This window comes from Chrysemys picta, chromosome 21 (genome assembly GCF_011386835.1).
Source record: "Chrysemys picta bellii isolate R12L10 chromosome 21, ASM1138683v2, whole genome shotgun sequence".
Classification (NCBI taxonomy): domain Eukaryota; kingdom Metazoa; phylum Chordata; order Testudines; family Emydidae; genus Chrysemys; species Chrysemys picta.
The window spans coordinates 7118307-7133537 of record NC_088811.1 but is presented as its reverse complement, the minus strand read 5'-3'; the positions used below and the strand labels follow the sequence as shown (position 1 = coordinate 7133537).

The 15231-nt window shown below is 50.9% G+C and overlaps 1 protein-coding gene across 1 annotated transcript in view; it reads left to right on the top strand.

Moving 5' to 3' along the window:
* Nucleotides 1–11736, top strand: part of LOC101947677 (ATPase family AAA domain-containing protein 3-like) — a 59605-nt gene extending 47869 nt beyond the window's left edge. The window contains exon 16 of the mRNA XM_008167289.4: nt 11314–11736. Coding sequence (XP_008165511.2) covers nt 11314–11493 — 180 coding nt within the window. The 3' untranslated portion in view covers nt 11494–11736. The remainder of the gene's footprint in view (nt 1–11313) is intronic.
* Nucleotides 11737–15231: the final 3495 nt, after the last annotated feature.

Below are 15231 nucleotides of genomic sequence, written 5' to 3'. Positions count from 1 at the left end.
CCTCTTTATGAAGTCCTGTGTAGTGTGCTCTTAGGAAGCCTTATGCAATGCCTCAGCCAGGCTTCCTTTACAAGATTAAAGGCTGAAATATAGCAGCCACAGATAGTCTTGTCCTTTCCCCTTGCCCCCTTGGCAGTAAATCAGCTCCTTGAGTTGAATTTCACACTCTCTTCTCCACTGTCAGCCAAGTGAATTCAAGGTCATTGTTTTAGATGGGCTGCCTGCGCTCAACTCAGGTGTACTTGAACCACGGTCTTGCAAGCGTCTCGTGAACCTAGCAACTCTGGCACGCAGTGTGCTTCCCTGCCCTTCGCATAATGAAGTGAATGGTATTTTATTCACCTAGCAAACACTTTCTTGCCCTGGGAGTTCAATTTTGCAAAGCTGCTGCAGCACTGGGCTATTAAGACTTTTATAAGCCAACTGCGTGTTCAGTGAAAAGGGAGAGGGTTTGAACTGGAATTGGGGGCGGGGGGTTCCGTAATAGTTTGTACTAGGGGAAGAGATGACAAATCTGTTTGCTATTCTACTTGGGGGGAAGGGATCGCTCAGTGGTTTGAGCATTGGCCTGCTAAACCCAGGGTTGTAAGTTCAATCCTTGAGGGGGCCATTTAGGGATCTCGGGCAAAAATCTGACTGGGGATTGGTCCTGCCCTGAACAGGGGGTTGGACTAGATGACCTCCTAAAGTCCCTTCCAACCCTGATATTCTATGATTCTACTGGTAAACCCAAAAAAAGCGTTCCTTCTATGAACAGCTGCTGGAAGCATGGTTTGTGCAGGTAGAGGAAGAAGGTGAAAGCGAGCTGTTCATATGCAGAACAGTACCAGATCCACACTGGACCTGGGAGATGTAACTCAAACGAGCCAGGAAGCAGCTAGTCTTATCCTAGTGGAGAACTGTCGTGTTTCAGAAATCCTTACACAGAATTGGCATCATTCAGCACGAGTGTCCATTCTGGCTGAGGAGACCCACCAGTGCAGTATCTGGAACATTGCATCTGGTTGGAAGGGGGGGGGGGGGCGGCACTTCCACAGCCTCATGTTATACTGATGTCTCGACAGGTATTTCAGCCTCTTCATGAGCACTAAAAGTCATTCCTCCACTAATCCCCAAATCTAAAGAAAGGAAACCTCTTTACTTCCACACACGTGTGTCTACATGAGGAAAAATGAACACAATCACTATGCTGGTAGTAATTGTTCAGAGCTATAGTTACCCTGTCTTGCCCGTGTAATTGGTGAGAGCACTTATACAAAAAAAAAGTAAAACTTTTTAAAGAAGAAAGCCAGTAGTGTCAAGTTCACAACAATTTGTACAGCACCTAGCACATTGGGGTCCTGCTCCGTGACTAGGATTTCTAGGCGCTGTGGTAATACAAAATTCATCCTAATACTCCAAATCCTATAAGCTGGCTGCAACCGTCTAAAGTCAACTTTCTCTACGCTGCTGCAACACATTGCTTTTAGAATCCACCGTTTAGCAACTGCACAGACACTTACAAAGTTCATGTGCAATTCATCCCTGCTGAGAGCCACTTGTTCCTGCTGCCTTTCAACCAGCAGATAGCATTGCTACCTTCTGATCCACTTGAATTGCTGTACACATTATTTGGGCTCAGAGGCAACTGCTCATGAGTGCTGTTGACAGTCTTCTTACTTCATTTTTGTCTGTCTGTTTGGGATTCAATAAATCAATTTGCTGGGGTAAATTTTTCATTCCTGCGGTGTGCCAACTCTCACATAGTTACAGAATACAGTGAAAGCTGAGACCTTGGCTATGATGACAAGAAGTGGTTGGCTTATTATTTGAAAGGGCAGATACCTATCCAGCAATCTTAAGTGGTTTGGATTATGGCTGTTACTTTCCTGATCAGGAGGCTTAATAAGGTCAGTCCCCAAGTCTTGACTGTACATGGGATTTAGCAACTGGTGGACAGCAACCAGTGAGTTTTTATGTATATTACAGTGGTGCCTAGCTGAGATTGGAGCCCCATGGCGCTAGGTGCTGTACATAGACAGTTCCTGAGGAATTTACAATCTAAACAGACAGATGGGAAGAGATGGTCACAGCAGTGGTAGAGCTGGGGATAGATTCTATGTTTTCTGGGTCCCAGACCTGTGCTCTATCTACTAGACCACATTCTCTCTGCTTGAAAGTAGGGCACGCTCACCCAGTAAATGGTTTCCTTGTTCACACTTGGTTTTCTCAGGGCAGCTACATGGGCTGCTGCCCACCTACAGTGAAATCCCAAGTCTAGACTTAGAGTCCTTGTTTTGAGCTGTCTTGGAGAGAGACATAGTGTTATGGAGAGACACAGCAAACCTTTCATTGAAACAGGTTTCTTAATTTACTTGATTTTTAAAAAAAAATCCACCTTATTAACGCAGGTGAAGCGGCTTGGTACCAGGCATTTTCTGTAATGAATGGTTGCAGTTAATGGCCCTCAGCTTTTCATGAAGCCATCAACTCTCCCAGCCTTCATTAATCCCCAGGAATGACCTCTGCGTCCATCATTTATTCTTTAAGTGATCTTGAACTAGCATACCAAGGGAGGGAAGGTACAGTACCTTGATTTCCTTAGTGCCATTATCCTAATTACTTCTGTAAAATGTACATCCCAGCAATAGCTCTATTGAAACAAAACAAGCAGTCATGCAAAATGACAGCAGTTAAATTCGTATCTGCAGATTTCACAGTATACAAGGCATTTGGAAAATCGGAGGGTTGCTGAGATTCAAGGGGAGGAGAAATAAGCAGGATATAAACTATTCGGGTATAAACGCTGCATGGCATTTAGAGAAATGTGATCCAAACAGTCCTCTGGATAAATGGTGGCATGAGTTAAAGCCCCAGGCTTTCTGGTGAAGATGCCGATCACGGCAAGGATAGGGTCACTAATTCAGTTACATCCCAGTGCACATCGCGAAATCTCCACCCAGTTGACCAGACATAGGTCTCTTGAGAAGAGCGGTCTGGGTATGGTGCATTGGCAGAGCTGTGTCAAGGACTGGGATTCTTGCACTGAACTTTCTCTCCTTGATTCCTAGCTCGTTTTTTTGTTTGTTTCCCCATGAGCATCGATTTCAGGAGCTTTCAACTCACTCTGTGTGTGTGTGTGTGTGTGTGTGTGTGTGTGTGTGTGTGTGTGTGTGTGTGTGTAAAAAAGGTTTTCATGCCACAATTTATCATAGCAGAGGGTTGTGCCTTACAAAAGTGTTTATTTCAGGTTCCGCCATTGATGTACATTGGAAAGTTACTTAAGCTTTTTCTGTTTTTGCTTAACCTGTCTTTGGATAAAACACTTGAGATCCGTGGATGAAAACCACTATATCGGTACCTATTATTATTATTATTATTATTTTATTTTATTATTGTACCCTAAGCGGGTTTTTAACTAAAAGAAGGTCTTCTAAACCTAGCTGATCTTTTGGGATGGTATAAATATAGTAGATCTGTATCAGCCTTGAAGGAGGAGTCTATGGTGGACTGCCAGTTGAGGCTGGGATAATGCCCTTTCCCACAAGTGAAGGATTTAGCTTTGTGTACTGTATTGAGACACAGTAATCAAGTTTCCATCATGCAGATAAAATTAACCCAAACCACTGCATCTAGATAAGTCAGCTCCCAAACTGTCTCTTGCCTGCCCTTTGTGGACAGTCTGTTCCTTGACTGCATTTCCCTTTCCCTTGTGGTTCAACCTAAGGTGGTAGAAATTAAACACTGCTAAGCCAGACCATTTAGAGAGGTCTCTAGTATTAGGTGACATTGCAGCCCATAATACCCTTGCACAGTTGGTCATACTAATCCCTTCATTGCTGAATTCTTTGTTACAAAATGTGCTGCATATGCAAGGTTAAGGGGGGAGATGCGGAACCTACTGTACCTTTAAAAAAACAACAACAACAACAAATATGTGGCTATGGTCAGAAAAGAACTCCCAAAGATCAGCATCTTTTTGAACACCAGCAAGTCTTTATTTTAGTCATCTGTGATTAGCTTTACTCCAGAAACTCGTGTAACATAATCTTACATTAACCCCCAGTCTGAGGCACCTTGGTACTGCAACAGTGTAATACCTAGAATGCAGCCAGCGGCTTCATGCATCCACAGGGTCACTATGGTGGGGGTCCAGAATCTTTAGAGGCTGCGATTGGTAGCTCAGTTCCCCCCCACACACACACACACTCCTCCCTAAAAAATGTTGCGTTCACAGTGCTAACTGCTAACACTTAGGGGAAATTTGTGAACAAAGCAAATGTGATGGTGTCATCATTACAGTCCTGGTTTTCTTCTACTCCTAGCTACGCCTTAAAGCTGGTAAACAGCAGATGCAGTGAGCCAGGTGCTCCTTAAAAGTCCTCGAAGCAGCCTTGAAGCAATTCCGGCTTGAGGTATTTAAGCTTCCAAATCTTCTCAAGATGGGCTCATCACAACAGCTCCCAAAATCTAATATGCCTAAAGACTATTAAATTTAAAAAAAAAGAGTGAAATTGACCTATTCCAATGAAGCTTATAGCACAAAGTCCCAGTAAAAATTGTCAGTTATGAATGCCGGAGCAAAATGCTCAATGGGATCATTTCATCTGTCTTTTGTTTTGGCCTATTTTGTATTATGCCCTCGACGTGACTCTAAGCTAATCCCCAAAGAGCAGGCGTAATTGCAACATGCCTGTCACTTAATTTGTCTCAGATTCATGTATCTATTTTCTTAATTAGCTTTTTCTCCAGCAGTCGTTTGCCGTCTTGCTGTCTGTAATCATTAAACCTCCTTACATGTGTCTCAAACCAAACAAAACCACTCGTCGTGTCTGGCCGGAGCACCGAATGCTGCAGGAGCGAGATGGCAGGCTTGCTGCTGCGTTCCAGGAGATCTGTCCTCTGCCTACTCAAAGCGGGCCAGGGCCATGCTGCAGCTGATTTCCATTCTGATTTCCACCCAGTTGAACCTGATCAAATCACCCATGAAACACCAGACACAGCACTGTCAGCCCTCTGATTTCCCCCACCCCTCCAAGTCAGCAGCATCCCGGGGAGAAAGGCAGGCAGAGAACACATCTATTAAAACGCTGTCAAAAAGGCGTTTGACTTTGGGTGAAACAGATGATCACAAGCGAAGGGTTTGAGCTACTGGGTTGCAGCAGGCGGGTGCTATGCCGGGTTTGTGTTACTGCACCATAAATTGCACCAACCCACGCTCTTCCTCTATACGTGTGCGCTCCTTCATCCCTACACGCACTCATCCCTTCATGGGCTGCTGAGACTCCTGCTTGTCCAGTGCCACAGGGTCCGGGGACCCCTCAGCTCTGCTGATGTACCTTGATCTCCGCCTGCAACCACACCACCACTACCCTGCCCCCCGCTTTGCTGGCATCGTGGTCCATCACTAGGGTTCTTAGTCTCTGCAGTAATGATCCTCTAGTCTGGGGGTTACCAGTCATACCAAACTCTGGTGGTGGTTCTGTGATGTGGATGAACGTCCAGCCAGGGACTAGGATAAAAAATTATCAAACTTTTGTTTGCTCCTGTACCAATAGGAAGGTGAATGAGGGTTTGCAGAAGTGAAAGGCTGGTGCACAAACCCACTGTGTCACTTAGCCTCCAGTACCTTAAAATAATATGTATTCGTATGCTGTGTGAACAGCATTGCCCCTGACTCTAACATCCTGCCTAAATAAGGATTGGGATCGGGATAGATGTTACAGCTAATGCAGTTTTAATCCCATTGTAAATTGGATTTAAAATTGATCCTCTAATGTAAACCAACTTGTGGGTTATGGTCAATTATTTTTAGTTTGGCTTAGTTTGCCAGGACTTGTTTTAAGATGCTGATTAGTCCTCAACTGGAGTATTGTGTCCAGTTCCAGACACCACATTTCAGGGTAGATGTGGACAAACTAGAGAAAATCCAGAGAAGAGCAACAAAAATGATTAACGGTCTAGAAAACATGACCTATGAGGGAAGATTGAAAAAATTGGGTTTGTTTAGTCTGGAGAAGAGAAGACTGAGAGGGGACGTAAGTTTTCAAGTACATAAAAGGTTGTTACAAGGAGGAAGGAGAAAAATTGTTGTTCTTAATCTCTGAGGATAGGACAAGACATAATGGCCTTAAATTGCAGCAAGGGAGGTTTAGGTTGGACATTAGGAAAAACTTCCTAACTGTCAGGGTGGTTAAGCACTGGAATAAATTGCCTACGGAGGTTGTGGAATCTCCAACATTGGAGATTTTTAAGAGCAGGTTAGATAAACACCTGTCAGGAATGGTCTAGTTAATACTTAGTCCTGCCATGAGTGCAGGGGACTGGCCTAGGTGACCTCTCAAGGTCCCTTCCCGTTCTATGTTTACGCATAAACATTAAGGTGCAGAAAGTCAGCATGTCTACTCGCTAGCACTAGAAAACTACACCTCTGTCCAATGTGCGGCTAACAGTCTGCATGCTAGAAATCCATATTAAGACTTAAGCCCTCTTTTACAGACAATTGTCAGTCTGACTTCCCCTTTGTCCCGGTGGCTTTGCCTTCTCCAAAGCTGACCCTTACTGATACGGCAAAAGTATTGATGGTCTTTTCTTCCAAGATGTTTCCAGTACTATCCAAGCTCCCGACTTGTACATCTTGAATTGAAACTCATTGATATGTGGCTGCTCTTGTTGCTCTGGAATACCAGCAAATGAAGTGAGTTTTCAGTGGTACAGCCCCCATCTGCTAACCGAGGGAAGATTCTCAGAACCTCGCTGTACGAGAATCCCAGGAATCCTGGTTTTGTCCCATTGGCAGAGTTGCCCAAGAGTTAGAAATAGGGGAGCTGTTGTCAGTATTCCTGAATTCTGTTCCCTCCTCTGCCACGGACTTGTGTGACTTTCCCCCGTCTGCGTCTCATCTGCAGAATACCTGCCTTGCAGAGAATGAATGGTTGTGAAGTGCTTTGAGCTGAAGGGTGTTCAAGGTGAGATTGTTACAGGGCAGGCTGTCCTATGCTGCACCATCTCTGGTAAACACAACCCGGGGCGTACAGATCAGAGCTTGTCAGCTGAGTGTGACAGTATCTCTCCTCCTTGAAGAGGGGCTTTGGGAGAATCGGTGAGATAATTCTGAAGGGATTTATGCTGTGCTCCCTCACCAAGAGACAAAATTATTTAGTTTTGCCTCAGAATGGGTCCGTGTCTGGGTCCACGTTCTCAAGCTTGCAAAGTTGCGTTCGAGAAAATGGGTTAAAATATGTCCGCCTGGAAGAGCGAAGTATGAATATAAATGAAGCGTGGGGCTGCTTTTAGAGTGTAAGCTACTCCCAGAAGGGATAGCCGCTTTCCCATTTGCTTTCTTGAGAGCTAGGGCCCTGGGCTTTCTATTTATAGAAAGTCATTGAGAAAATCAACAGAGCGTGAACTGCACAGCATTGCTGAAGCTTTCACAATGGAATTGATGGGCTCTGCAGTGGTGGGGAAGAAGCGAACGCCTCCTGTCTATTCACCACAGGTGCATACACACATCCCAGGGAAGCGCTTACCCCATTTTAAAATGCCGGATCTTCCCGACTGCAGGGCTGCCCTGGGGGAAAACAGGCAGTTTTGGTAGCATCCCGAGAAGGGCTACACAGCCATGAAGAAGGGATGTTCAAACCAGCCTTTTCACCGCAGCAGGTGCTGGGCGAGAAGGAGCCGCCCAGGCTCCCGTCACTTTATAATGAGCATTCATGGGGACGGGCTGGCCAGTAAGCGATGCCAGGGCTCCCTTGCCAGCGTGCTACAGAATGGGACCTGCAATGTCACTGTGCAGCATGAAGCCTCCCTGCCTGGTTTAAGGGCTTGAATGTGGAGGACAAGCGTGTGGCAGCCCCGGCACGTTGTCCTTTCCTCCCCTCCTGCGGCGTTTCTCAACCACGTGCCTTGATGCTGTTCGCTAACTTTAGGGTGCACAAACACCTCCGTGAGCTGGGAATTTACCCCTGCTCCAAGGTGGGGAAATGGGAGGCAGAGAGGTTGGACAGGCTTATCTCAGGTGCATCAGCGACTCGGCGGCCATAGAATGGAGCAGTCCTAATTTCCAGCCCTCTGCTCCGATCGGCAGCCCCCAGCACCTCCCCAGGGGGCAGGAATCTTCCTTCTGGACTTACTAAAACATGACTGAAGAGGTGACCAGCGAGCGAGCTGAACTGCTCTGCCATGGGCCTGCTCAGGCCCCACCCTCCTGTGAGCAGTCAGCCCTCTTGCCTGCCCCAACCAATCACTCTCTAGGAGGCTTTAAGTAGTTACAGCTTGGGCTTGAGAGCTGGGCTGCAAAGCAGCACCTGCTGAGGGATCAAGCAGCTTCTTAGGAGGAGGAAGGGAGGGAGGGGTGTCCTGACCTCACTTAAATCCGCTTCCCTTTCCAGGTCTGTGCCTTTAGGGAGGGATGAGAGTGGGACGTCCCCTTGGCTTTGTGAGGAGAAGCCTGTGCTCAGATGCCCATTGCAGTCAAAAAGCAATACACTCCTGCCCTGTGACTGCCTGCTCTTTGCGCTGGCAAGGTTTGCCTTCCCCTGTGGGTCTTGGCTTCCCCCGGGCGTGACCCGCAGTGTCGTGCAGACTTCCCGGCTCCGGCCTCAACTCTGCGTGCCCACCTTTGCAAAGGTGATGGCGACCAATTGTTACCTTGCTTGCCACAAAATCTTTGCCCAGGGCAAGTGCAGAAATTTGCAAGGCTACACCCCAGTGTCTCCCGGGGTGGAGACACGAGAGGGTGATGCAGCCTTTGGGAATCTGACACGGTCTGCATGTCCAGTGGAGTGCCCTGCTGTGGCCAGATAAGCCTTCCTCCACTTGCTCGCTGGCCAGCTGTCTGAGGAAGAAGAGGGGCAGAGGGTGGATGGGAGAGGGGCAAGGACCAAGTTGGGAACCTTGTGCCTTGTGATTAGGAGAGAGCTGTTTCCGATCCTGCTGTAATGGGGAGGCGTGAATCACACGAACAGGTGAAGCCATCCCCTTCCTCTGCTGATACAGTGCTGTGCAGCATCTCCCTCTTGGATTCGTTTACTGTCTGCCTGTAGAACAAGCGGGGGGAGCTAGAAGCCATTGCGTTCCATTTCATAGGCTGCTGGATCTTAAATGCTGCAAACCTTGTTGCCTGGCAGCCTCAGTGTCAGACTCTCATTAATGATTTATGGAGCCAGGTGCTTGTGCCCGGTGCTTTATAGATGCAAGACGCGGCCTCTGCCTTGAAGAGCTTCTCCTGTAATTCAGCCAGACACCTGGGATCCGTGGGGAAGCCCCACTGCCAGACTGCCGGGGGACCACTGCTGGCAGGTGGCGCGCAGGGCTGGCTGGCTTTGCACAAAGTGGGGCAGGAGACGCGGGCAGGTGGCAAGGAGTCTGGGACTGTTCCCAGCGTGGGGGACATGAGCTAGGGGATCCATCCTGCATCGTGCCAAGCACCCTCGCTCCCATTGGCACACGGGGAGGGGAGGGTGCTGTCAGGATTTGGCAGGGTCAAGGTCCAGGAGGGGGGAGCGTAGGGAGCAAACGAGAGGGGCAGTGGAGGCTGGGGCACAATTGCAATTAGCAGGGAAGGTGAGGCGCTCAAGTTTGAGTAGCATAGCGGAAAGAGTGTGGCCGTCCTCCCTGCTCCATGTGTCTGTCCTTACCACCCAGCACTCCTGGTGGGGGCGGCTAAGTGACACAAGACGTTGTGCCAGAACACAAGGCAAATGGCCGGTCTGCTGCTGGTGGCTTTTGAAGTTGCTAACTGTTAGGAAGCAAGTTAAGCTCCTGCCAGCCCTTCTTGCCCAGAACTGTTCAATCTGATTTGTATTCGGGACGGACGTTGCCATGACGTGTCGTGCTTTTACGAATCGGAGGCAGGAATTAGCGTGTGCGGCTTGAGTCCACAGAGGAAGCGGGCTCGTGGGTGAAAGCGCTCAGGGGAGGAGTTCAGTCTAGTGAGGAGGGGGAGGGTGTAGAAAAGGGGGGTTCTTCCATTTGAGGTGAGCTGTCCAGTGGAATGAGGCCACGACAGGCTGACACCTCTGTTGGCTCTTCTGAAATGCTGCCATAATTCTTAGCACTGCTGGAACACCCCCAGCTGAGGGGCTTAAAGCGCTTCGAAGCATTGATTCCCCCTCCCCCCCCCCCACACTGCCATGGGGCACATGGACTTGTCCCATTTTACAGATGGAGACGCTGAGGCACAGAGTGGTGGCCATTTGCCTAGTTCACACGGTAGAGCTGCTAAGGGAACCCAGGGTGGGGGCCTTGCGTGGTCATGCCGCACCTTATCGTGGGCAAACAAGTTTTCAGTCTCTCGGGCAGTCAGTCTAGCACCTTTCATTAGCAATAGACAAGCCTGGCTGTTGCCATGTGATAATTTGTCTCTCAGTTCTGAGGCACAAGCTGAATGGAGACCTCTGTTCCTCACTGGAGTGGGGAGATCAATATGGGTTTATAACCAGGCTTACATTTTGTGCTAGTCTTTTATGTGTCTCAGTTTTTTTGCATCTGTAGCGTTTTGTAAGAGGCTGTGTGTGTAGTTAGCATCCCCTCCCCCAAAAGAGGAGTGCTTTAATATTTTTTTTCCCTTTGCAATGATTTGCAGTGGATACACTTTTTTAAAAAATAAAAGGTGGCATTTGCGAGTGAAATATTGTCTGTCTTTTTTTCTCTGCTGCTTTATGACGAGGAGAGAAGCCCTGGAAGAGTTGTTTTTTCTCTTTTACCACCAAAAAGCTACAGTGTGTTGCTGTTACTGTTTGCTACATGAGAAGTGATGGGCTTGTCTGCCCTGTGGATAACTGGAGAACTATTAGGGTTACAGGATGAAGCAAGGGAAACCCGAGCAATGAAAGGGATTTTTAGTGAGGCTGCTCCAATGGTGGAGGCAAAGAGGGGGGAAGGTATGTCAAATGCCTGTCGAACGGGAAGGAAGATCTCTCTGCACGTGATGCCAGCCCTTCAAGTGAGGGCTGAGAGCTCCAGGGCAGCTCGCTGACCCTCTTGCAAATCCAGGCGAGACCAGACTTGCTGCCTCTGATCGTTCAAAGGTGAAAAAACTGAAATTAGCCACAGCCTTGTCCAGGATGGGGATTTGCCCTGTTTTCTGCCCCCAAGTGCAGCTATCCCGGTGCAAACCTCTACGGCAGGCAGACAAAACTGCTTTTAGCCCCAGTGAATCTTACCCTGGTTTCAGGAAGCCGTGCCCATAGCAGCTTTGCTGGTTTGCCCTGGGGCAGTTGCGCTGGTGGCTAGCAGGGTGCTCAGGAACCAAAGTGCTGAGTATTGTCAGGAGGGAGGAGGCCAGGGCCTCCCGTTTCTAACCACCTGGCTTTCTCTTCCCCCCTGCAGGCTGCAGCCTATGCGTCCGAGGACGGCGTCCTGACCGAGGCCATGATCGACGCCCGCGTGGCCGACACGGTGCAGCAGCACAAGCAGAAGATGGAGTGGCTGAAAGCGGAGGGCACAGACCCGAGCAAGGAGGCTGGCAAGAGCCAACGGCTGCCTCTCCCCGTGGGGCCGGCTGTCTGAGAAGCTGCAGACTGGTGTGCGGGGGGAGGGCGGTGGGGAATGACGTCGGAGGGTCGGTTGGCCGGCCGTGTTGGTGGAATCATGTGCTGGAGATGGGCGCCCAGTGGTGCCAGCCGTGCAGAGATGGGAACTGCCCAGGCCCTGCCCTCTCAATTTTATACTTTTAGGGAACACCAGAAATAAATGTGTCTTTTAAAGCAGGCTGAAGAAGCCGCCACATTAAAGGAGCCCCCTTGCCACAAAGCCATTGCCTCGCTGCTAGTCTGTGGCCTTTCTCCTGAGAGCACCGAAGTCAACCCCCTCTGTCTGCCATTGGACCCCTTGTGAAAGCCAGCAGCCAGGCCGTGTGGGCACCCGGGAATCGCCGTGCCCTCTGGCTGAGGCACACCCTGCTGGCTGTTCCCCGGCAGTGTGGATCCCTCAGCTCAGGCTCATTCACGTCTTGCCCCTGGCATCCCCTGGTGCAAATGCACCCCAGGCTCCCCATCCCGCTGCCTGGGCTGTGGGTGGAGCTGGGAGGGGTCAGTGCAGGCTCCCACTGGTGGTTGGGCCGTGTCTCCGGGAGGAAAGCTCCTGTGAATGCTGCGGTTTGGCTGCATGCCCTGCTGGGGTGACGGACGGGCCTATGCCGGGGTTATGGTGTTTGCAGGTAAAACAAATCCCTTGTTGAGTGATTCTCCCTTCCCTGGTGGAAAGCTGGGGCCTCCCTCCCTCCCTCACACTAAGCACGAATAACCGAGGAAATCACTGGTGCTGGTGGCTTCCCTCCTCCCGTTCCACATGGGCACCTCTCCAAGTGTCTCGCCGGCTGGCCCGCCTGGTGGCTGGAAACAGCTGCGGGGCTGCTGCCTGTCCCAGAGCATTGCTGGCAGCAGCACGGCACAGCAGCTACATGCTTCTGCCATGGCCGAATCTCCCCACAGTGTGTCCCTTCTGCACACCAAACACTGCTGCGACAGCGCCAGGCTGGCCCCGAGCCGCCCAGAGAGCAGCAGGACATTGTGCTCTCCCCGGGCAGGACCATTGTGTGGCTGAGTTTTAACACTTATGGCATGGGTGCAGCATCCCTGCGCAGGGAGTGTCTCACCTGGTGTGAGATCAGCCGGGGCAAACCCCACACAATCCCCCAGTAGCAGAGAGCTGTGTAGAACAAAATTCCTCCCTTCACACGGGGCACCGTAGAATAAACCTGCCTGGGCCTTGCCTTGGAGTTCACATGGCTGCTTGGATCGAGTAGGTCAGCTGGCACCTGCATTCCCCATAGCAGCGATCTTAGAAGCAGCCCTTGGACTCAGAGCAAGTGGCCGATGTGGCCTATGGGGGGACACAGTGCGGTGACCCTGTGCTAAAATGATAGTGCCTCTCGCAGGTGACGGCCAGTGCTAAGGGATTGACTGGTTCCCTGCTGCCGGAGCGCACGTTCCTGGGAGATGCTGTGTCCATCCAGCCTCTTGCTGCCCTGTTCGGTTAGGGAGCAGTGAAGGCTTTGACGTGGATTTTGTTTCCATGTAATTCTGCCCTCCAAGGAGTCTCCGAGGTGGTGGGTCCTAGTAAACAGGTGGCCACGGCAGAAAAAGCACCAGCCCCACTGGCAAAGGATTGACCTGGCCCTCAACAGAACTCTTCGTGCCCTACGGCAGGCCTCCCTGGGGCAGGCTTACTCTCCAGGGGGGTTAACTGGCCTGGCCGCTCTCCGTGCCGTGGGGATCAGTCTCCAGAGCCGGCCGGCTAGCACCTGTCAGTGGGTAAACGGCATGGCAGCTCAGATGCTGTTTTATCATGGGTGGGAGCAATGGGAGATGCCATTGAACCACTCCTGGCCTGCTGAGCGCTTGACAGGCATGTCTGTGGCAGGAGCCTGGAGCCCAGCCTCCCTGGATTGGTGACATTGAAGCTGCTTGTGGCTCTGCAGGCAGGTCAGAAACAGCCTCTGGTTTTGAGCTGAACTGGGTTTGAACTCCGGGTTCCCGAGCAGCTTCGCTTTCCAAGATCCCCTCTGTGCCTGCACCCCACAGATGCATGTGCCTGAGCTAATCCTGTGCCCTGAGTACCTTGCTGAGGCGCTGTCCCCTGACAGGAACTGACAGCGTGCTCGTCTTTGTCCCCTTCGCTGGGAGCTGGCTTGCAGCTTTGAGAAATGCGTGCTGACAAGGGCTGGGAGCGGTCGCAGTGACTGTGCAGAGACTGGCGGGGCTGGCCTCCCGGTGACTTGAAACAAGCAGCTTCGCGGGGCACCACGAAGGCACCAGCCCTCGTGGCTGCAAATCCGCCTGTCGTGCCATCGTCCTCTCTCGCTACAGCTACTGGAAGCCCCACCAGCGTCCCTGGATACTGGGTTGGGCGAGAGAGAATCTGGCTGCCTGGGAAAAATCCAGCTTCAGAAATGTGCTGGTGTGAGGCTGGTGCAGCTTCTCTCAGTGGCTGGTGTCCAGCTGCAGGGTACTGCAAAGCAGTGCATGGCTCCTCTCGCTAAGGGCAGGGCAGTTATCCAGCTGGCTTTGCAGCATCTTTCCCGGGATGTATTGCTAAGCGCTGACATGCTTTTCAGCAGCGTCTGCAGGCTGCTTCCCTGGATCTCCCCCGGGCAGCAAGGCCTCCGGGCTGAAAACCACCTGTTGCAAGGCTGCTGTCCAACTCCCAGCACAATGGGCTTGTGGGGCAGGTGCTGCTGTGCCCTGAAGGCTGGCTGGAAGGGAGGGACATCTGGGTGTGTCAGTGCTGGCCAGCCATCCATTCTCATCACTGCCTTTGGAAGGGAGGTGACACTTCAGCTGGGGTGGGGGGAAGGGAGGAGTTGATGCCTTACTGTATTGTGTATCGGGGTAGCCGTGTTAGTCTGTATCCACAAAAACAAGGAGTCCGGTGGCACCTTAAAGACTAACCGATTTATTTGGGCATAAGCTTTCGTGGGTAAAAAACCCATTTCTGCAGATGCATGGAGTCTCCATGAAAGCTTATGCCCAAATAAATCGGTTAGTCTTTAAGGTGCCACCGGACTCCTTGTTGTTTTTACTGTATTGTGCTGTGTGCACACTTACAGGTGTCCTCACCTGCATCTCAGGCGGGGTCCCCGTGATTAGATCTTGGTGTCAAAGACCGGTGGGTGCGTGGCTTTTGTCAGCTTTGGGCATCCAGGGAAGCTGAAGATCTCTTCTTGGTGCAGTGCTAGCCCTGAGAACGGTGTATTTACCCACAAAGGGGGCAGCCGCTGTTGCCGCTGCATGGGGCCAGTTTTACTGCGTGCCCTGCAGTTGAGGGCTGGCAGTGGTGGTCCCCAGGTGAACTGCAGGGCCCAGCTCCTGGTGTAGGGCGGGCAGAGAACATCAGGGTGGAGAGCTGAGCTGCCCAAGGAATAGAGATGATGCCTGAGGTCAGAAAGGGGGTGTTAATTGTGGCACCTTCTTACGCGACATATCTGCCCCCCATGAGTCCGAGTGGTAGGGACCATTGGATTGAGCATGAGGCTGGTGGGGAGTGACCTGGGTTCTGACTTGCTTAGTGATCTTGGGCAAGGTCCATGTGCCCTTTCATCCTGGGTGCTGAGCACGTCTCTGGTCTCCCTGTTGGTGAAAGGAGCGGAGGGAGAGGAATGGTCCTCACCCCCATTTCGGAATGGGCTTTGAGATCTACTGCTGGAAAAGCACCAAGTATTTACCTGCCTCCCCTGATGTCACACCCAGTCTTTGCTCCTGTTAGCTCTGTCAGCCTGGCAGCGCCCAGCGGTCTGGACCCCACTCT